The sequence below is a fragment of the Ursus americanus genome, chromosome 17 (assembly GCF_024610735.1).
Source record: "Ursus americanus isolate L20-20 chromosome 17, mUrsAme1.1.p, whole genome shotgun sequence".
NCBI classification, from domain to species: Eukaryota; Metazoa; Chordata; class Mammalia; order Carnivora; family Ursidae; genus Ursus; species Ursus americanus.
The window spans coordinates 25499319-25522439 of NC_142143.1; the positions used below are offsets into that span (position 1 = coordinate 25499319).

The 23121-nt window shown below is 45.5% G+C and overlaps 1 protein-coding gene across 3 annotated transcripts in view; it reads right to left on the reverse strand.

Annotated features, from left to right (window-relative positions):
- Positions 1 to 23121, reverse strand: part of PLXNC1 (plexin C1) — a 142858-nt gene that overhangs the window by 30623 nt on the left and 89114 nt on the right. For 2 of the 3 annotated variants that reach the window (XM_045779598.2, XM_045779596.2), the window contains 7 exons: positions 21408 to 21510; positions 18403 to 18504; positions 17999 to 18102; positions 14097 to 14135; positions 13718 to 13842; positions 12251 to 12449; positions 7358 to 7504 (listed from right to left, as the gene is read on the reverse strand). In XM_045779598.2, coding sequence (XP_045635554.1) covers positions 7358 to 7504; positions 12251 to 12449; positions 13718 to 13842; positions 14097 to 14135; positions 17999 to 18102; positions 18403 to 18504; positions 21408 to 21510 — 819 coding nt within the window. The remainder of the gene's footprint in view (positions 1 to 7357; positions 7505 to 12250; positions 12450 to 13717; positions 13843 to 14096; positions 14136 to 17998; positions 18103 to 18402; positions 18505 to 21407; positions 21511 to 23121) is intronic. The other variant, XM_045779597.2, reaches the window with a different exon arrangement.

The window sequence follows — 23121 nt, forward strand, 5'->3', positions numbered from 1 at the left end:
CCACGAGCAGCGGACCGCCTACCCCAGAACTTCGTGTGGGACAGAAATCACTTCCCTGTTGCTTGAGCCCCAGGTAGCCTGCGTCTCTGTTTCCAGAAGAACTGAACCCTAATGGCTTCAGTAATGTGCCTATTGCCAAGCAGTGCTCTTGGAAGGGTATTTGGAAGATGCATGGCCCAGAACCTGGAGAAAGGACCTGGTTCTTCTGTAAGCGGGTCACAAACCAGCCCCTTTAGGTAGGTCGTTATTCAGATTTATCATTGTGGTCTCCTGTTCACATCTGCCCGGTGGGATGCTGTGTGCCACACGCAGATGGAGGGATTATGGGTAACCTTTCTAATAATAACATGAGTTTTTAATGACAGGGGATTCAGCTAATCAATTCTCCGAATCACCCATTGCCAATAAATCACCAACCAGGAAGAATGGTCAGAGGACACCGTGCTTAGTAGACCTTTCAGCTGACAACACAAACTGCTCAGACAAGAAAAACTATTTTAAATAAATGATGCGAACCTCTCTAGCCATCTCACATAGATTATTTTCTGACCTCATAACAAGCATACAAGGTTAGGTTTTACGATCACCTGTTTATAGATGAAGAAACAGGTTTAGAGAGGGTTGGTGACTTGCCCAAGGTCACTAACAGCCTGTTAGTAAAGTGGTTGAGCTCAGATTCACACCCAAGACTGTCAGACTCTTGCCCCCTCACCTCTTGTGCGTGAAGCTACATAGCAGCTAGACGTACAAGCACATTCATGGGTCACTGGTGGCTTTGCCCACCATTCCTTCACACAACTTGGTGGTTTAAGGTATCAAGGAGATAGAAAAATTAAGGCTGCGGGACGAGTGGGGGGCCGCTGGCAAGATGACTCAAAGGCGGGGGAAGAGGCTCTTCCCCATACTTTTTGCACACTTTGCTGGGGAGAGGCGATCTAGCTACCTGAACTCCTCAACCACATTCTTGGCTCCTAAGGGCAGGGATGCTGCTGCATCCTTCTGTAATGCCTTACAATACCTAAAAAGTAATTTTTAAAAAAATTCTTACAAGCCAGCCGCTTTATCACAAAGGTCTTAGGCCAATAATTGCTTTCATTAAATAAAATATATTTTTCTTCTAATTTCATTTGAGAGCCAATGAAGATCAAGAGAAAAGTCTGGGGGTGCCCAGGTGGCTCAGTTGGTGAAGGATCTGCCTTCTTCGGCTCGGGTCATGATCCCAGGGTCCTGGGATCGAGCCCGCCCTGGGCTCCTTGCAGGGAGCCTGCTTCTCCCTCTCCCTCTGCCTCTCTGCGTTCCCCCCAACCCCCCTTGTGCTCTCTTGCTCTCTCAGTCAAATAAATAAATAAAATCTTTAAGATAAATAAATAAATAAAATCTTTAAAGAGAGAGAGAGAAAATCTGGTTCTTATACCAAACTGGATTTAGAGGGGTTTCGGGGTAAGAGAGAAGGACTCTGCTTCCAGAGGCTCCGTAGAAGCAGCATGAGCCCAGAGTTACAAGTGTCAATGCTTCTGGGCTGAGGTTTGCCTTAAGCTGGAGTTGGCGGCCCTGGGACCGCGACCAGATGCCCCCCAATGCTGCTCTTGGCTGCCCTACATCCCCTCTCCCCTCCTTTTCCTTCCCCCAAAGAGCCCAAAGCTTCCTGTATCAAGGTATTTTGCCCCCAGTAGAATAATGAGGAAGGAAGGCCTTTTCCATCTTGAAGAAAAAAATTAAGTTAATGGAGAGAATTTCCTCAAATTTAAGTTTCTGTCACAAAATTTCTATACTTGCTAGCATTTGCTAACATTTGTTCATGATAGAATCAAGTAAGAATCTGTCTTACTTAGCCCAAAATGACTGATTTCAGTACTTTAGGCTTAATATGAATTAAGTTTGTTTTTTGGCAAAGCACCCCCATGAGTTTCAGATTTACGGACAGTGGTGAGGCATTTCCATTGGTGTGTCTCCAGAAAAAGAGGAAAGAGGCTAAGGCTTTTGGGGTCTTAGGGTTTAGTAGTAGGGCAGATTCTAGTTCTTCTCTATTATGTCAGGCTCCAGATTAAGAACTGGCAAACTTTCTGTAAAAGGCCAGATAGTAAATATTTAAGACTCTGCAGCCTGTACGGTCTCTATTACCACTACTCAACTCTGCAGTTGTAGCAGGAAAACAGCCACGGACAACAGTAAATGAATGTGCATGGCTGTGTTTCGATAAAACTTTATTTATAACAATGGACAGCAGGGCCACATTTGGCCCACAGCCTCTTGTTTGCTGATCTCTGCTCTAGACAACGGTGACTTCAAATGGAACGCTGACTTTGACAATGTAAAAAAAGAAAAAGAAAACAACGCCTTTTATCTCCACCATGATTTGCTATAAAAGTTACCATTCTCTGAGGAGTAGAAGTATAAATAAGGATCCTTAACAACGAAGTAATAAAGTCACATTTGAGCTATAAAGAAGAAAATTAAATACTTTTGTATTTAGATAACTAAATTATTTTCTAATCCCAAGATTATGGGTATGAGAAGAAAGGGTATGAAGAGGAAAGTCATTTCAAGTACTCATTTAACGTTAATTTTTCATTTTCCACTGCTTGCCATCAACTAGGGAATGACTTACCTAAAATGATTATAAAAAAATGGTTTCACTTCTTTGGTCAGGAAGCTCAGAACAGTAACTATGAAGTTAGTAATGGTTTCAGTATTATTGCAAGTCATAATGGAAATGATTTGCACTATGGTAGAGAGAAAAAGGGGAAAAAAAAGCCCAAGAATTGTTAATTAACTTCACTGTTTCTCCACAAATGCTAGGAGTATTAAAAACAAGGTTGCTGAAGTGCAAACATCAGGATTTAATGAACAATGGGATGTAATTGAAGTAACAGAGAATGACTTAATCGGGACAGTGGGTTGTTTAATTATGGGGATAATGGATCTTCTGAAAGGGACAAACTAAATGGAACAGAAGGAGCTGGGGAGCGGTGGGGAGAGCCGCTGTGTTAGAGGAGGCGTGGAGATGTGAAACTCTCACGAGAGATCGCGAGGGCTCTGTCACGGAGGAAATATTTTATTAAACATGACTGTCCCCGAAATGTAACGACTGGGTGCAAAAAGACCCAGTGGGGCAGGCTGCCCTAAATCGTCAACGGACCAGAGGGGAGGCAGGAAGATTTCTACAGGCATGTATCTACGCTTTTTCTAAGAATTTCTAATAATCTTAAAGACTTTCTCATAGATATGAGAAGGAGGGCAATAATATGTCTGTCAGAACACTGTTTCCCAGGGTGCCAAGATGCTATCTCTCAGATACGGCAGATTGGCAGGCTCATTTCCTGGGTTTAAGAGTTCAAAAAACCATTTCTCGCTTAACTTTGATTACAAGTCAACCTTCTCTTGCTAATTCAGCACACTTGCTACGAGTTATTGGGTTTTCTCATCTCCTCTTGAAAGTGAAGCCCATGTCCCTCCTCCCGTGTCGGTACTTTCCTAGGACTGAAATCCCCATGCCTTCCTTCGCTCTCCCGAAGTTTCAGGCGATCTGCTCTGAAATCGTCCTCGCAACGCGAGACCCAGTGCCCCTGACGGCGGGCCCGAGATTCTCCAGCAATGAAATCGAACATGCCTAAAATGTGGCAAAGGGAGAAAAACCACGGAGCAATAAGGCTTATTCCTCTGCCAGCTGCCTCTGAAGCGCCTGATGCGGGAGGAAGACAGGGTCCTGCGTGTGTGCGGACCCTCCCCGATGTGGGCGTTGCCGTGGGCGGGGGGGGGGGGGGGTGGTGATCACGTCAGGGCAGCGTCTTCACTGCCGGCCAGCCTGCAGTGCCGAGATGCAGAAGGATGATTCCGGCCATACTAGAGGAAGTGTGGCTGTAAGGGCTTTGGTCATATTTGGGGAAAGACAGAGGAATCTTCCTCCCAGGATGCACCGAACAAAGGATGACCTCTCTGGCCCATTTGCTAGTATAATGATTTCATGTATAAGAAATTGGCAGGATGTCTTCATGTTCTAGAAAACACCCCACACCTCAGGGAGAACACATCCTAATCTTAGAGGTGTGAAACCTAACTTTCAGGTTGTTATGTGAGGTGCTGGGTTTCTGAGCACTGAGCCACACAGGAGTTTGGGGCCTCTTTTCAACGTGCCCCTGTCGTGGCACCAGGCTCTGGCGTTTCAAGTTGCTTATGGGGCTGCTCTTGATTTCTTCTCTGACTTTTCTTTCTTTGAAAAAATTTACACACACACACACACACACACACACACACACACAGAATTGAGTTTGTTCAGCATACCTTGGTTTTCAATTACATAAACCACCTCAGGCAAATTTAAAAAATCAAGATAGCAAACCACTGGGTATACATGACTGGGGTGGGGGGTGGGCCGGGAGAGGTAAGAGAGAAAGAGGGAGGAGAGAGGGGGAGGAGGGAGAGGGAGGAGAGAGGGGAGAGGAAAGGAGGAGAGAGAGGAAAGGGGGAGAGAGAGGGGGGAGGAAGGAAGAAAATTATAATATGATGGTTAAGACTAGGGGAACTTGCCTGAAAGGAAATGAAAAACCTTAAATTTTTTATATTGACCTTCTGCTAACATTTCGTCACACAAGCATCGCCCAGATCGCGTGCCTCCTCGGGTGCCTCTAATATAACCATCGACCATGAGACAGACAGGTCGCGACAGGTACAATAAAAAGCATTAAAACTCATTTTTAAAGCAAGGCCCCTAGAAACCAGTGGCCCACCCCTTTTCCAGTCTCTGTCTGCTGGCAAATCTGCATTTGAAAAGGAAGATTTATCTGGATTTCTAAAATCATAATTTCCCATTAGCCTTTTCCCCAGGGGCTATAAAGGAAAAAAGACTCCAAGAGTTGACATGAATTCCTTCAACATCAAGAAACATTTTGATGACGAGTTGAGAGTTAACAAATCAGAAACACATGGTCTTAATCGACTGTGAAATAAATAATGTTTCAAAATGAAAGGCGGAAAAAGTGTTTCCGTAAAGCATTCTGTAAAGCATTAAAAAGGACTCAAATCTCAAAAGTTGCTTCAGGCATTTGACTTCTTCCCCCACTCCCAGTCTGGTTCTCTCCTTGCCTCTCGTTCCTGTCAGGGTTCACGTTTTCATGAAAGGAAATTACTGCTGGATTCCCCCAACCTACATATACTCGCAAATATTTCTCTTTGGGAATCTGTGGGGCTTCCAAAATGTTTCAAAGTAAAAGCATACACATCTTTGGGGGGGGGGGGGAAGGACCAAGGCCCTGAATTTGTCCTCAAACAATTGCAGGGAAAGGTATCACCAGGCCCTGATGCAAAGTTTACCTTTTGTTCTCCAAGATACCCAGGGGCCCTCTCCACGCAGGCTGTACGCTGGTACTACCTGGAGTGTTTAAGAAATGTCTGTCTCTGCCTGGGCTTCATCCCCAGCAGTTCTGATTTAATCAGCCCCGAGGGAAGGCCCAGGCATTTGTCTGTCTGAATCTGCATTTCTTTTTTCTTTTTTGAAGATTTATTTATTTATTTGAGAGAGAGAAAAAGAGCGTGCGCGTGCATGAGAGCACTGGGAGGGGCAGAGAGAGAGAGAGAGAGAGAGAGAGGAGAGAGAATCCCAAGCAGGTTCCACGCACAGTGTGGAGCCTGACGCAGGGCTCGATCCCACAACCCTGAGATCATGACCTGAGCTGAAATGAAGAGACATGAATTAAATTTCGTAAAGCTTTACATGGCAAGCCATGGCAGTCAATGCTCTTCTTTTTTTCCTTAAGATTTTTTTATTTGAGAGAGAGTGAGCTAAAGAGAGAGAGAACAAGCAGAGGGAGCATCAGGCAGAGGGAGAAACAGACTCCCCACTGAGCAGGGAGCCCCTTGTGGGACTTGATCCCAGGACTCTGGCATCATGACCTGAGCTGAAGGCAGACACTTAACCGACGGAGCCCCCCCAGGTGCCTGGCAGTCAATGCTCTTAACCCCTGTGACCCCCCTCCCCATGAAACCAGCACCATGATTTTCCTCTCTGTTTTATAGGTGAGGAGACTGAGGCACAGGAAGGTTTGGAAACTTGCCCCACGCCACCCAGATGGGCAGGGGCGGATGGCAAGCGCGCCTGGCCAGAGTCTGTGCCCTTCAGGGCCGCGCCGAAGCTTGGGAACCGCTGCTCCTCCCCACCTCTTGGCCGCAGACAGTTACATACACAGACATCAGAACGCTGAGAACGTTAACTTTCTACTCGGGCTCCTGCCTTGTGGATGGTAGTCGAGCATGCTGCCATCTCCGGTGGAGGGTAAACTACATCTGTCAGTGACCTAGAACTGGAAACAGCTGATCTGTGGACTATTTTCCCACCAGAGAGCATAACCGTAACACGGCCCACAGCGACGTGGTGCCTTCTCCAATTAGGGAATGAATTCTTCCAGGATGATACCACAGTTCCTGCCATCCAGAGCAAAGCCACAGGAGACTCAGCCCCCTGACTGAGTCATACCAAAACCCCACTGTCTTCTTTCCCTCCTCCTCCACTAATGAGACTGTGAAGACGCCCCGAGTCTCCATAAAGCTAAAGATCAAACCAAATGACAGCGAGCTCTTTCCCCAGTCTCCACGAACAGAAAAGCACAGAAAATGCCTAAGTCATTTTGGAGATACTTGTCATGCTTGGCCCTCTCCCTACAATTCGTGAATGTGCAAGAAATCGCTCTCACTTTCTTTAGGAAGGGAGGAGGTTGGGGGTGGGATGGGGATGGGTGAAAAGAAGTTCTCGAATGGGTGAAACCCTCCAGCACCCAGGCAATCATCTTCCTGTAGTGATTTACAGCATTCCTCTAAAAATATCTATGAGATCACAGAACATTAAGTGCGTGACACCAAACATTTGTAACTAATCCATGAAAATAAAGTAAGGGTGTCATGTTGCACGGGGAACACAGTGGAATTTGTCTTGCGTTATCATGCTAAAATAAGACGGCCTCAATTTGGTTGAAATATATCTTCACACATTGTCTTCCAGAGCAGAGCCGTTTGAGAAATTCTGATTGCAGTTATAAGTGCTGAATAGGGAGTACTTTGCATTTCCTTTGATGATGCTGAAAGCTATAAGCTATCCTGATATTAAAATCTTTGGAAATTGATGAGTACCCCAGGCATCATTACAATTCTCCCCCCTCATCCAACTAATTAAAATCTATTATGTGAACACGTGTTAATATTTTATCAACTACTGTTTTTAATTAACTCAGCATCTGAGGCCTCCCACAGTAGGAATGATATCGCTTTGGTTTAAGTGACCCCCCCCCCCACCCCACCCCACCCCACCACCGAGCTCCCAGCCAGGCTTCTTTCCGGGGCTGGGTGCAAGGCTTCATCGCAAACATACCACAGTACTGAACTCCGGAACCTGCCACAGCAGCCAGTCTTCGTTCAGGGTGTACAGGGCTTTGCAAGTGATTACATCCACCGGACCCTTGTTTATTTTCTGGTTCAAAGTCGTCACCAGCAAATAGAATGGCTCTCCAACAGTCTCCTTGGAAGAGACACAAAAGTGACAGTCAGCTGTCTGCAGAATCCACCGTACTTTCCAAAGAGTTAAAGTTTCAGTTTATGGCAGTACGACAGGAAACAGGAGGCAGTGTTTTCTAACAATCAGCATGAGGATCCCAAGAAAATAAGCATTGCTCCACTCAGGATTGGGCGCAAAACTCAGGAGACGCGTCGTCTCCCCACCACACGCACATGCACGCTCGCGTGCGCAAACACACAGACACACACGCATGCACACACACACGCACACAGACTCCCAGCATTTATAGTCAGCAGCAATATGAAGTCCTCAGCGGATGGATCTTTTATGTGTAAGCTTCTATATGGCCGACGGATGCTCATCGGCCGGCTAACGCCTAGAGTAGATGTGGAGGTTTCACCTTCGTTTACTTTGCTAATTATTTGCCTTTTTGAGCAAACCAAAAATAAATGGTATTTAAAAAAAATACACAACAATTAACCTTGGTAACCAGAATAAATGTCAGAACATTTTGTACATTTGCCAAGGAGGATGCTTTTTGGTGTTAGGAGCGTCTAATGAAGGAAGTGGCCTTTAGTTATCACAACTCGCAGCCATCCCGGCCAGCACGCTGTGGTTTGCGGAGCCGGGGTACACAGGCACCCCGGCGCACCCTGGCTGGTACGCAGCCCCTGATGCACCTGAACTGCCTTCCCCGGACCAGAGGTCAGTTCCATTGCTCGAGGGCTTGTCCCATCCCGATGGCTTCTGTCTGCAACCTTCTGCCGGGGGCACTTACTCCCGGACTGGGGCTCGCCCTCTCACGGTTAGCGAGATGCCTCAAACCCGTAGCCACACTGCGCTTGCGTGGACCTGAGCAGCTCAGGGGGAGGCTCTTGTGTGCGGCTTCCAGTGAAGGCGCCCAGAGCACGCAGCCTGGCGTCGGCGGCAGCACGCTCGCCAAAGAATCAGCGTCTACGGTCAATGGACATTAACCAAGTACGTGGAGAGGAAGAGCTGGGACGCAAACCGCCTTAGTGAAGAAGCAGCCAGCCAAGCGACTGAGGCTTGAAGTGCGTTTCCAGCCAAGCTTTAGGGCCTGGCTTGCAAAGCAGAGTTCCATTGGCTCGCTCCCCTGCTCTGCCCCGAACTAGTAGATGGAGACCTCTTGTAAGACTCCTGGCATCCCACCCCCCGCCTGTCCCATCCCCTCCTGCAAGAACACGTGCCCTCCCCAGTGCCAGGGCTTGGCCCCCTTCTATCACCCCGCTCTTCACTGGCTTCCCGTCACTTTTCCCATTACTTTTTCTCATTGAATCCTCTCATTTAATCTTGTGAGATAAGTATCTTTATGCCCATTTTGCACAGGGGAGCGTTGGGGCTCATGGAATCCGTGTGATTTTCCCCAGATCCCACAACTGGCATGGGGTAGTTACCACTTTTCTCTTCCCTGCTGACATATCCTTGAGTCTCTTCCTTAGTGTAGGACAGAGGTGGAATGTTCGAAAATTTCCCAGGTGGGGGGAGTGTTGGGACTAGCACCTGACATTTCAATTCTTATGGGAAACTTCCTTTATTTAGTGGTTCACAAGGACACTAACTCTCTTCTCTTTCCCTCTGCCTCCTGGGGTAATGTCCTGACTGCAAACCCAGAACTGCCACTTCTCCTTTTTCCTCCAGCCCACATCAGAGACAGGGGTGAGTGTCCTCGTGAGCCTTGTGGGCCAGATGGGCCACTGAGGGTGCAGTTAGGGGGCAGGTGGGCTCTGCTGGGCTGTGTGGAGGGGCAGCCGCAGACTCCATGGCTCTGTAGTCAGGAGTTCCCCAGAATTCTCCAGAGTGCAGCCAGCCTGAGAGAAGTAAGAGTTTGTTTTATACTGTTAGCTGCACCTATGGTTCTAACCCTGGGTGATCATTACCAGAATTCCCCGGGGCTCTCATAAAAAGTTCACATGCCTGGGCCTACTTGAGACCCACAGCCACGGAATGTCTGTAACCAAGGCCTGGGCATCTGTGGTTTGAATTCTTTCTCAGGGGATTCTGATATGGGGCCAGCTTTGAAAACCATGAGGTTTCTTTTTCTCTACTGAACACAAGTCCTCAGTCAGTCATACCAGCTGGGGGCTTGGGTGTCTTTATCAGAGCAGGGGACACACAGCCCCTCAGGCGGCTGGCTGGGGTGGACGGCACCTGACCTGACTGCATGTGCGCTCCCTCTCCTGTGATGGGAACTAAGCTCAGCCCCTTCACCTTCCTTTCCTTTGTGAGACCAGACTCTGGCCCTGGTTGAGCCAGAGGCTTTCATGCCTGTGATCTCGCTCCACCCCTAAATCCTCCCTAAGCCTGTCAGAAGGTACCCGCCTCACTGGGGAAGTAGCAGCTAAGAGCCCTCAAGCCCTGCTGCCATCCCACGCCAGCTGTGGGGTCTGGGGAAGGTCACATCTATCCCGTGTGCTCCAAATCCCCCCTGTGCAAAACGGTCATAATGATACTTACCTCACAGGATTAAATGAGAGGATTCAGTGAGGAAACGCAAGCAAAACTCTTAGCATGATGTCTGGCACTCTCAATAAACGGCAGTTGGTATTATTACTTCACTCACAGAGCCCTGGAAGCTCAGAGGAGGTTCCCTGGGGGTCACAGAGCTAGTGGCGTCCAGGCAAATGTCTGTGGGGCAGGGCAGGAGGACCAAGCATCCCCGTGGGCACCCGGGGTGGGAAGTCAGACTCCCTGCACCAGAGGGAATTTTTCCACTGAAAATGAAAGCATCGCTGGCTGGCTCAAAGTCACTTCCTCCTGGTAAGCGTGCCACCCCTCACCATCTCAAGTGCTCAAGATACTCTTGAATCAGCACTGCAAAATCTTGACCCAGAATCCTCTGCTTGAGGGAGCCGTTTGGGCTTAGGGCCCAGATTTTTGGAACATCTCGCCCACTTAATACCTAAGGGCAGCAAGAGCAAAGCTCCAACCAGCACTTAAGGGCTCGGATCACAAGATCCCACAAGAAAGAGCTGGAAAGAAATTTAAAACCGGTGACTAGACCCTTCACTCCATGGGTAGAAAACAGTTGCCCAGATGAAAAGCACCATTCCCAGAGACACACAGTGAACTGGGGCTTACATGAGTTTAGAGCCCAAAACTGCTGCTTCTAACCAAGACTGCTAGTCCAGTGCTCTTTCCATTACCCCAGGATTCTCAAATGTAAGGCACATGCAATTACCCGGAGGAGCTTGGCAAACATGGATTTCGGGTCTCACCCCAGGGCTTCTGATTCAGTGGCATTGGTGGTGGGGCAGGAGGCTGACTTTTAAGTCTAAGACGCAGAACTGGGTGTGGGTCCCGCCACCTCTGTTTAGATGCGGTGGTGGCTGAAGCAAGGGTGGTGGGAAGCGAAAATATTCGCCCCAGAAATAACTGCTCAACACCTCCTCAAAGCGTTTGATGATTTATACCAAGTAAACAGAAAAGAAGGCAGATTTCATTAATCTTAATAAATGGGTAGTGCCTTGGGAGAGGAAGGCGTTGGTAAAAAAAACCAAAAAAACCAAAAAACGTTGTGCACCTACTTGTAAGACTGCATTAAACATTAAACTAAGCACAGTCTATTTAAAGTGCTGCTTTTGGATCTAAACTTAAGTAGCACTGTTAAAACCTGTGGCATAGCAGTGCATCTTATTCAAAGTTTAATTAGATTTTGGAACTAGCTACAAATACACAATTATGCAGTTTTGCTGGAATCTGGATGGCTGGTGAAATTAAAGAAGGTAAGAACCTTCTGTACCAGGGGCCTCAGAGGGGCCGAATGAAGATTGGGTTCAACAGAACACTCTTCTTGTCCTATTAATATTTTATAACAGTAATGGTCAACATTTATGGAGCTCTTACTCGGTGCTAAGCCACTGCATCCATTTTCTCATCTAGGCTTACAGAGCGGCCCTAAGATCGTTTCTTCCAGCGCTCCAGGTTATAAGCCCAAGGCTCAGACAGGTGCAGAGCCTCCTCTAGTGAGTGACGGCGGCCAGAGGCGGACCAGGCAGCGGGCTCCAAGACCCGCTTCCCTACCCGCCGGAATTTGCGTCTAGTGGGCTTTCAAAATGATTTTAAGATTCAATCAGACTACAACCACATTCATCCAGTAAATCCAACGAAGCAAGCTCGAGGGGCGGGCGGCTCTTTGGGGACTTGCTAAACAAATGGAATAATGTGGAATGACTGGTTAGAACCGCGTGTAATTAGCTTCCAGTATTAGTGGGTAAATGGGTATTTCCAAGATGCTTGAGAGACCCTGCACGCACTGGGTTCTCTTCAATCCCTGAAATACCCCCTCCACTCAGTACATTTTCTGGGCTCTGGTTGTCAATTAATGATGTGAAGGTGGGCTCAAAAGTCAATGGTATAAAATTTCAGTTATGGAAGATAAATAAGTGCTAGAAATCTATTGTACAACATTGTGCCTACAGATAACAACGCTGTTTTGCACCCTTAAAAAATCTGGTAAGAGGCTAGGTTTCATGTTAATTGTTTTTACCACAATAACACTATTTAAAAGAGAAAAAAAGTCTAACTGAACTCAGCATTTGCATACGCCAGTTACAGCAAAAACAATTTTATTTGCCCCTCCATGTGCTCCTAGGAGGGACCGCATCTAAAAGAGGTTAAATGCTGACACCATGGAGTGCTCAGGACTTATCCAGGCAAAGACATCAGCATCTGCTAAAAATAACCACCTATTGTCTTACCTCTGACACTGCCAAGGGAAGTGACACTTACCCGCAAAAAACCAGAAAGGCAGACAGACATCCAGTTTGTGAGGAGTTTTTCGACCACAGATTCTGTGCGTCTTAGCATGAGTTTAGGCTGCATGTTACTGGACTGTTCCATCAAGTCCCTGGTCAGCACCTCTAGGATGCTGGTCAGATAGACCAGCTTGGTTTGCAGTGCAATGGTCAAGAAGGAGGCAAACAGACACCTATTTAAAAACAGAGCCTTGGTTACAATACTCAAGACACCAAAATAACCTAACTGTCCATTAGCAGATGAACGGATTAAAAAAATGTGGTATATGTGTACACACACACACACACACACACACACACACACACACACGCCCCGGAATACTGTTCGGCTACACAAGAGAATGAAATCTTGCCATTTGTGACAACATGGATGGATCTTGAGGGCATCATGCTAAATGAAAAAGTCAGAGAAAGACAAATACTTTCTTTTTTCTAAAAAAAAGAAAACCAAGCTCATGGAAAAAGAGATCAGATATGCGGTTTCCCAGAGGTAGAGAATGGAGGGGGGAATTGGAGGAAGGTGGACAAAATACAAAATCTTCCAGATCTAAGGTAAGTAAATGCTAGGGATGTAATACACGATATGGTGACTACAGTTAACACTGCTGTATAATCTGAAAGTTCTAACACAGTAAATCCTAAAAGTTCATTTTTTTCCTTTTTTTTGTTTTTTTTTTGGATCTGTATGAGATGATGGATGCTAACTAAACTTATGGTCATGGTTTTGCAAGAGGAAAAAGGAGGATCATTTTGCTATACACCTGAACTTATACAGTGCTGTTGGCCAATTCCATCTCAATAAAACGGAGAGAGAGGGAAAAGAAGATACACAGATGACAAAGAAGCACATAAATAAAGAGCCTCGGTTAATGAGGTTAGCTGTCTGCTGTGGCTAGGTTGACGCTGATGGGAGTTTCTATGGAAGCTGAGGGGCAGTGGGGTGCTGTGCTGTGGACACTTGTGTTTTTTTTTAATGTCTTAGGTCAACCACCTTTGTCCTCAATCCATAAAAACCATGCACCAGTGTTAACCCCAGGACATTTTATGTGTTTTCAGCTTTTAAACTTTAAGCTAGAGTGGTAAACAAGATGTGACCGTCTTTCCCAAATTTTTAGGTGTTTTAGAGACAGAAAACAGCACTTCTGCTTTTTTGATTCAGGACTCATGTTTTTTCTTGGTGTTGGGGTTTCTCAGGGCTTTTTTTGTGGGGGAGGAGTGTATGTGTGTGTGTCTTCAAAACAGAGTATGTGTTGGGGTCGTGTGACCTGAAATGGAGCTGTCGTGGCCTCATGACGCCTGATCAGATGGCCTCTGGATAAATCCACCTTTTCAAGGGATGTGGATACCACGTTCGGGTTTTGGTTTGGAAATAAAAAAAGGAGTTCTCTTTTTTATTTTCTCTATTTAATGACTTTCAAAATGTAAATAAATTGACTAATACCTGTCCTTCACTGAAAAGTTCTTCTGCTTCTCAAGGGTGTGGATGACAGTAACAAGGAAACTTTTATTACAAATCAGGGCATCCAAAGCTGTGAGACTTTCATTCTTGTCAGTGGCATCTCTGTTCTGGAAAAAAAAATGAATATGATATGATATGATATGATATGATATGATATGATATGATATAATATAATATAATACCAGAAACTTAAAGTTAGAAGGTAGATCCACAATGGGTTTTCCAAGACAATGAATTATTTAATATTGAATCCATGATTCCAAAAAACTCACAAAAATTCAATAATGGAGATGATGATGACAATGAGGACACTATGAAAGTCAGGCAGTCATGGGCTAAAAATGAAAACTTATAGACTTACATGCATATCTTCAGTGAAGATGTGTGTGAAGCCACCTGACTGAGAGGAAGGAGACACTTTTATTATTCATAACATCCAAAGGAAATGAATAGTGTATTTTTGTTACAATACCCAAATCCGTTTTAATAAAGTAGAGACACTGTTTGCTAATCTGAAGAGCCCCTGGGCTTATGTTCATTTTATATCCTCTAATACATAATAAATAATTATTCAGCTCTCAAGCAGCACCAGTGGATTCTGAAAGCCTCTCAGAAGAATCATTATCGTTGCATCAGTCCCACTTTTGGTAGAGGAAGGCATCCCCCACTTTCAAAGAACAGACTCAAAAGTGAGAGAAGTGGTAAAGAAGGTTATGCAAATGTGCAGACCACTCCTTAAGGCGTTTGCCCTCTCGGGGTAAGTACTGAGTTGTGTCTATAAGTTTTTACAAGTCTTAGCTCTGTAGTATCCACTGTCTCAAAAGACAATGTTATGGAGACGGAGTGAGAGGGGTGGTTAAAAGAATCTGGAGCCAAATTACTTGGGTTTCAGTCTTGGTTTTATCACCTACTGGTCACATGACTCTGGACAAGTCATGTAACCTCTCTGTGCCTGACTTTGCTCATCTGCAAAATGGGGACTCCCAACTCCCATCTTCCAGGCTTGGTGTGAAAACAAAATGAACGCATGCACAGTAAGTTCTATCTTAGCTATGTTTATTGCTTTTATCACTAATTTATGGCAAACTAGATCACACTGTTATTGTCCTGCTGGTTTCTACAATTATTTTTATGTGCTATGCTATGTTGCTCCTGGATATAAACTTTTCAATTTGAGTTTCCCTTTTTAATGTATCATAAGTCTTCTTGGAATTAAAGGATTAAATTTTAAAAGCACGCTGAGTAACACTTTAAATGAGTCAACAGAATGAAAATATAAACTTGAACATTCAGGTTTTTCTCTTCCTCTTTTTTGGGGGTAATATTTGAAACTTTAGGCTATTTTTATACCTCATTAAAGTAAATTTCTTCTGCAGAAAATTTTTGCTTTATAGTTTCAAATTTGTTGGCCTAAGCAGAAGACCTCAAACTATTTTGGTCATGCTCTCCCCTAGTAATATGCAGAAAAATCATATTCTGGGGGCGCCTGGGTGGTGCAGTCGTTAAGTGTCTGCCTTCGGCTCAGGGCGTGATCCCAGGATTCTGGGATCGAGCCCCACATCAGGCTCCTCTGCTGGGAGCCTGCTTCTTCCTCTCCCACTCCCCCTGCTTGTGTTCCCTCTCTCGCTGGCTTTCTCTGTCAAATAAATAAATAAAATCTTAAAAAAAAAAAAAGGAAAGAAAGAAAAATCATATTCTGGGTTTGCATTTTCTAGTTCCTAACATTTTTTGCTGAACCAACTTGATGTGGACAGTTTAAACAGATTGATTCCTGACCTTACATAGGGAAATGCCACCATGGCTCCCCGTATTCTAAAGCTCCTTCCTCCTTTCATTTAAATTTCCCTCTTCTAGGAGATTGGATGCACTGCTCACCCTTATTTCTTCTCCTATTTTCAGCAAAACAAAGCAGTCAATACAACGAAAAGGAAGGCTTTGGACAGCCAGAAACTGGCACAGAGCCAGGAATTGGTAATATCTTGGCCTCTGTGAACCTATGATTTCCTCTGGTTCTGTCTACTGTTGTCTGGTAGGTGCTGACCGCTCAAGTTCTTGGTCTACCAGCCAAGAGACGTCCAGGCCTAGAGGATGTGGTTCCCGATCTATCAGTAAAGGGTCTAGTTGACAAAAAGATAGATCTGCAGCCCAGAGTGCATTTCAGCTGGTGCTGTCATCACAGACTACGGTCCTTTGTCCTCTATATCCTTCATTATCAATTCAGTTTTAACTTCAGTCTTGCTAGGGTTCTGATGGTTATGCCTGTTTTCCTGGTCCTCTCCTTTACTGACTCCTCCTCACTTCAGTTTCCTGACTTTCCCAGCTGCTGTTCAAGATTATACATCACCCTGAGTTAAGTCTGTTTGGCTTCCTGCAACTACGGATGACCCTTGAATAATGGGGGGGTTCGGGATGCTGACCCTCTGCACCGTCGAAAATCTGCATGTAACTTTTCCCCAAACCTTAACTACTAATACATCGCCTACTGCTGACCAGAAGCCTTACCGATGAACACATCTTTCATATGTTCTCTGTATTATATACTGTATTCTTACAATAGAGGAAGCTAGAGAAAAGAAAATGTTATTAAAATCATAGGGAAGAGGACATATTTATACGACTGTACTGTTTTATTGAAAAAAAAATCCGTGTATAAGTGGACCCATGTGGTTCAAACCTGTGTTGTTCAAGGGTTGACCGTATCTCTCTTCTAAAGTAATACAGCATTTTTCCTGGGATTTTTTTTCCCCTCAAAACACTCAACTTGCAATAGTGTCTTTTGCATTCATCACTTATCTTGCTCTTGATTACTGAATTTAGAGGATAGGACAATTTCTTTTTCAGGCCACAGATTACTCTCTTCAGCACTCAAGGGCAATCATTAACTGTAAAAGCCCACACAAGCCTCATGTTGCTGGTGGAAATCTCTGTTGTTTTATTGCTATTAAATTCTTAATGGGGATCTCAGATAGCTGGGAAATAGGACTCGTGGTGTCCTGCAAAGTCATCCTGATTCAGGGAACTGACCTCCCTCCCCAGGTGGTGTTCTGCCGTAGAAATGGATGGATGAGGTGGCAAATACAAGTCTTGGTGCCTGGGACTCTTGCAGGAGAAGTTTAAAAAAGTATATTGTACAAGCATAAAAAACTGAAGTCTTATTTATAGGCTTCTTGATTTACAACAGTAAGGCTTGGACAAAAAAAAAATTATATATACATGGCAGGTGTTTTATGGAGGTATCCCAACCTCCAGACACAGCATCACATATCATGGTGTCTGCTTCTAGAATTACAGAGAAACTGGAAATTGCTTACTGCATGTGTCTGAGTTTCTGAACTCTAGGCTTCTGGCCAAATGTAGCTGAGAAGCTTCTGGTAGGTGATACAAGCTCTGTTTTGACCTAGCTTTGCTTAGAAGTCTAGATTGAAATACGATCATCTGCGTGGATGCTCCAGAAGTTGGGCCCTTCTCTGGTCACCAGTTCCGGACTAAAAAGGGCAACATGGTGAAGCGGGGGCACCAGGATGTGGAGGTGATGACAGGCAGATGAGTGTACTTCGCTCAAGACTTGGGAGTGTAAAGGAGGAAGGCTGAGCGAGGACGGGCGAAGATGGAGGTGTCAGAACAGAGTGAGACCGAAAACCCAAAGGGTTAAAGGAGACCGCTCCTTGGAGTCCCAGGATGGATTAATCAATCATTTCGTGCAGCTATTTCTACTAAATGAGGATGATATGGACTGATCAGCAGAAGAACAACTGCTGGAGAGAACCATGAAAAACGTGACATTGCTAAAAATGGCTGCTATCAACTCCAATTCTATGCGTGTCTACCGCCCTCCCTTCTCGGCCAACAGTACTTTTCATTTCCAATTGAGAAGTAATAGTGAAAAATCTAGTGGCTGCAATAGAAGTCATGCAGATAAACACAACAAACTGGCCAGCCTACAATTTATTGATTTTTCAATAAACTAGCTTGCTTCCCAGCTATAAATTCAGCTCTAAACAGGTAGTAAAATAAAACAAAAATCATCACTCTGAACTTACTGGACAAAGAACAATCGTCAGTGACCCATCACTGCTTTACACTCTAATCAATCCAATTAATAATTATCCTTCTCCCTGCTCCGCTCAGACTTAAGCCCTTATTTCCTACCAAGCACATTGTCTACAGCTGCCTCGGAAGCAAACACCCGTTTTGACGATAGCAACAAGCACCTTCATTATGATTCAAGACTCAACCTTAGGAATATGATCAATGCTCTTTTACCTCGGGGAAGAAAGTTCTCAGAGCAAAGTGTTTGTAGTCAAGGAAGGGAACAGTTCCAAAACTATCAACCACATCCAATTTATCCATCTGCAGCTCAGCAAAGCCTGCAAAACAGAATCCCAAGAGCAATATTTTAACTCAACAAACAATGGATAAGATCTTCTGCTGTTTTGTCTAACACGGAGTATGACCTTGGTTTTCATTAAAGAAGAAACAATAGATAATTACTTGGTTGGCTGCAGAGCAGAGCTGAAATAAACACAGAGCCAGGCCTAGACTCCACCGCTCAGATGCCTTCTATTATACAAACCGTTCTCATTACTGTGGCCCGCTCCATTTAAGGGGGGGGGGCATGGACGATAAAAAAAGGCTTGTTTTTCCACAAATAAAATTTTGGAGCCTACCATCACGTATCTCTTTCCGGAGCTCGCTCTCCAGGAGCTCCAGCTGTTGGCTCTGTTTGCGGCTCAGTTCCTTCGATTTGTGCCTGGTTACCCCCACGGCCGCTGAGGAGACAGAGAGCCAGCATCAGATTGACATGTTAACTTCAAAAACAAAAAGGAAAACAAAGCCAACCTTGACATTTCTTTTAGAAAGAGAGAAAGAACAGCATTTAAGAGGTGGGATTTATAAAAGGAAAAATTCCCAGTGAGGGGTCACTCTAAAGAGGAAGACGCTAAAGTGCAACTGGAAAACAAAACACTACCCACCTGAAAAGTAAAAACGAAATCAAATAACCTCCACTTGTAACCAAAGATCCCAGCTGGCTGGAAAGTAATGAAATAAGCCACGTTTCCCTGCAGCCACAGGCTGCTGATATTGGTCCGTTCTTTTTTCAATGTTTCTAAACATCCCTGGAGAAATAAAGTTGAGCCACAATTGCAGAAGGAAATCACAGATCCACGGTGAGCTCTGTAAGCCAAACTCGCGTAGATCAAGTTGGCTGACATGGGGAGTGGTCCACAACGAGCCCTTGGATCTGGGACAGGGCTTGTTCCCCACCTCGTCTGGCTTCTAACTGTGCTGTTGAGACAGTGCGCAGTACAGGCTTGCTACTCGGTTCACGTCCCCACTCTGCCAGTTACGAGCTGTGGGACCTCAGGTAAGCTCCTTAGCATCTCTGTGCCTGGCTGCCTTATCTGTCAAAGGGCCCACACCTCACTGTGATGATGAGAGGACTGCAAGAAGTAACTCACAGAAAGCATTGAGAAACTGTTGTTTAAAAAGAATATTCAACAACTGTCAACTACATTATTATTCTGGAAAGGTTTTCCTCCTTCAAGAGCAACTTCATGATAAAAGCACCCATTACCAGTAGATATGCACGATCCTGGAGGAAACAAACCTCAGTACGGTTCTTCACTGGACCATTTCATAATGTCAACAGTTTTAACCATAACATGCCTTGTGCATCTTCAAAAAAGGATGGGGCACACAGTGATTTCCAAATTTATGAGACCACGGAACCCCTTTCTCCAGGAGTATGACTTGGGGTTAGCGTTCCTCGGGCCACGGGCTCAGGGCACGCAAAGGGAGTGAGGCAGCCACATCCCTCCTGCGGTGGGTTTTTGATGGCTGACATCTCCAGGGGAAGCCACAGTGGGGATTAGAAGAAGGTGGCAGGCCTAGGCCAGGGTACTTCATGTTTTCACTAATGACGTGACCGATGGGCTAAGATATTCGTACACTTTACACCTGCTTAAGCTGCTGGTCACACGTGCTGGCCTGGAATCACAGCAAGAACGGGATGTGAATTTTAAAGGGCTCTGCAGCTACCGATGAAGCCAAAGCCATGGGTCCAACCGAGCCCACCTCACCGTAAAGAGCACGAACAATCTCTACGACACAGTGAGGGGACAGGAGCGGTGAGTCGCACAAGGCACAGGAAGAGATCAGAGGCTTCTAGTAAGTCACAAAGTGGAGAGGACTTTATGGTGAGACTGGTGTCTACAGCTGTGTAACACTAGCGGATTCTCAAAATAGAGCTCAGCGTTTAGAATTTATAAGTAATCTTCTTATTCAAAGCCAGTGCCAGCCAGGACTTTATTAAAACATCAAGCCCAATTCTGGATTCCAGCTATCGAACAGGGGTGGACAACTTGAGAAGCAGCACAAGAAGATACCCGAAATGATCATCAACAGAGCAAAATAGGGCCTCTGCAAAATGATTCATTCCATTGGGCCAGTTAATCACACACAGAAGTCTTTCCCTCTCTGGACTGAGAACCTGCAGGGAGAAAGGGCTGGACCTTCACTCATGGTCTCCAGCTCCAGAGGCTTGTGCAGTTCTTAGCAATACAACGTGTGTTCAGTAGACACAAGGTAAGTGGATGCAGGGATGGATGAATGAAGGAGTGCATGGAGGGGAAGAGTAGCAACCATTAAGAGAAAGTACTAGAAAGACAACGCCTGTGTTAACTCAACGAATGTGAAGTGCTCTCTTAGGTAGTAGAGAGGAGTTCTATTTCTGAGATGGACAAGAGAAAACAGACTTTGAATGAAAAGCAGCTCAGAACCACGTCACACACTAAATGGCTACAGGGACCAGGTAGGCAGATGAGTCACATAGCCCAGGTGGAGACAACAGGGAGAGGTGGGGACTGTGGCAAAACCCCCATGACCACATGTCCTCTCTCACAGTGCAGCTGCTATTCAGCTCCAGGAAACTGATGCTATGGAAAAGTGGAGATCCAATGATCTAGATCTTTCAAATTTTCAAGAGATATTTTTAAAAATGTGAATCAACTTAATTTTTTTTTAATTGAAATACAGGGGACACAAATGTTACTTTGGTCTCAGGTATAGAACGTAAGTGACTCACCTAAATTTAAAATGCTGTCAACTATTTCAGTTTTAAAAAAATGCTGTGTGGGCCAAACAAAACAGATTAATGGGCCAGACTGAGCCAGAGAGCAACCACCCTGGGATCGCCGTGCTCCAATGAGCCTTGCGATATTTTAATGATGGTATAGATCACGCTTCTAAAACATAGTGCTGCCAGGAAAAGCACAGCTGGGGTGGGAGCAGGGGGTGGTGTTTGGTGAGGTGAAAAGACAGGAGGAGATGACCAGATCCTTAAAGTCCAAAATGCCCTAGGAATTCTGAAGGAATAACGTAAATGAGACATTTGTCATCAGGATTCACAGTATTGGGGAAGTGAAGTGGACTATATTTCTCAAACACCAAGATGCCATCTTTGTAATCCAGCTTTGTATTGATGAGGCAACCCCTAAAAAATGTTTAGAAAGCCCTCAACGTGTACCTATGATTCCCTTCCCAAACTTGTGATTTGCGTTTTCACCCATTAATACTTAATTGAGGCAAACAGCCCCTGAAAGCGGAGAGTCTGCCTGCCTGACGAAAGGCCCCAGGGAATAATTTCTCTGACAAAATCAAACAAGGCACTTACCAAAGATGACAATGACCAGCAAGACAGGAAGCACAATCAGAAAGTACCAAGTGGTAGGAACTGTTTCCTGCTCGACGTAGAGCTCCAAGTTTCCCAGTTTGACCTAATGGGACAGAGTGTCATTAGACTCACGGAGTTGGGCGCCATATTTATGTACACACTTTTTCCTCCAAATCATTTTCCCCAAGATACAAAAAGGTGACAAGCTAGGTAGGATATAAGAATTCAAGTCCCACCTCGGGCAGATTGGCTGTGTAAACGTGAATGCATCGAGAACATTCACTGTGCCTCGGTTTCCAGATATGTCAGTTGAGGGGCACTGGACTATACCTGGAGATTTTAGAATTGAGTCCTCTTTGCTCTACGGGTTTAACTCAGGCATCCCATCCTCACTTTCCTCATCTCTAAAGTGGGACGTGGATAGTGACTCTTCGTAGGGCTGCTGTGAAGACTAAATGCACTTCGTCATTTGAGTGAGCAGGCTCATGGCAGTCCTCCCAAAACTCTCCAGTGGCTTCCCAGAGCTCCAAGCCAAGCCCTCACAATGGCTCACACGTCCCTTTTTTTTTTTTTTAACTTTTTTTCTCTAAGATTTTATTTATTTATTTGAGAGGGAGAGAGAGAGAGAGATCACAAGCAGGGGGTAGGGGCAGAGGGAGAAGCAGACTCCCCACTGAGCAGGGAGCCCGATGTGGGACTCAATCCCAGGACGCTGGGATCATGACCTGAGGCAGACGCTTAACTGACTGAGCCACCCAGGCGCCCGGCCACACGTTCCTAGTGATCTGTTACCTCTCCCTGCTCCCTCCACTAACCCTCCTGCCACTTTGAAAATTCCGCCTCGCTCCCTCTGCTCCAGCCACACTGGCCTCCTTGTGGCTCCTCAAATGCACCAGGCAGGCTCCTGACTCAAGACCTTTGCGACCTGCAGGTCTAGAACCCTCTACCCCAGAGAGCCCATGGCTCATTTCCTCTCCTCCTTGAGGTCCTTCCTCAAATGTCATCTTCCCAGAGACCTTTTCTGCCCACCCTTGTACACCCTGCAGCATTGCCTGCCCCCTGCTTCATTCTGCTCCGTGGCGATCACCACCACCTAACACATTTTTAATATACTTTCTTCACTCCATGTCTCTTGAGGTGATCCCCACAAAGGCAGAATTTGGGGGTCTGTTTTCTTCTCCACTGTGTTCCCATCACAGAATAGGCACTCAGGGACCATTTCACGACTAGAGATTGCTAGCATTGCTCTGCTCACCCAGTGTGACATGTGGGGACACTTGTGAGTTCAGCTGTCGTTACTGATTTGATAATAATTAGCACCCTCTTTACCACACAGATGGACCACGGGAGGCTCAGCCAAACCAAGTGACTTACCTAAGGCCATGCGGCTATTAGCTTGTGCAGCTGGGACATAAACATTTTTTTTTTTGGTCTCCCAGTCTGATGTTCTTTTTTCTTGACCTTTATTCAATATTTATGACTACAGATCATAAAGCTTTTTTTTTTTTTTTGGTATAGAATGTGGAGAGCCTCATATGGCATGAGCACCATAAAGAAAGACTTCTAATGTGTTTCCATTGCCAAGGGTCTCACATCTTTATCGTGGGACATAAATATACCTGTGATGGGACCCTCAGACATGTCGGGAGGAGATGAATAGCGGCAAGCACGACTCCATGACGGAGGAAGCAGCCCACGGCCCAGAGATCCTCCG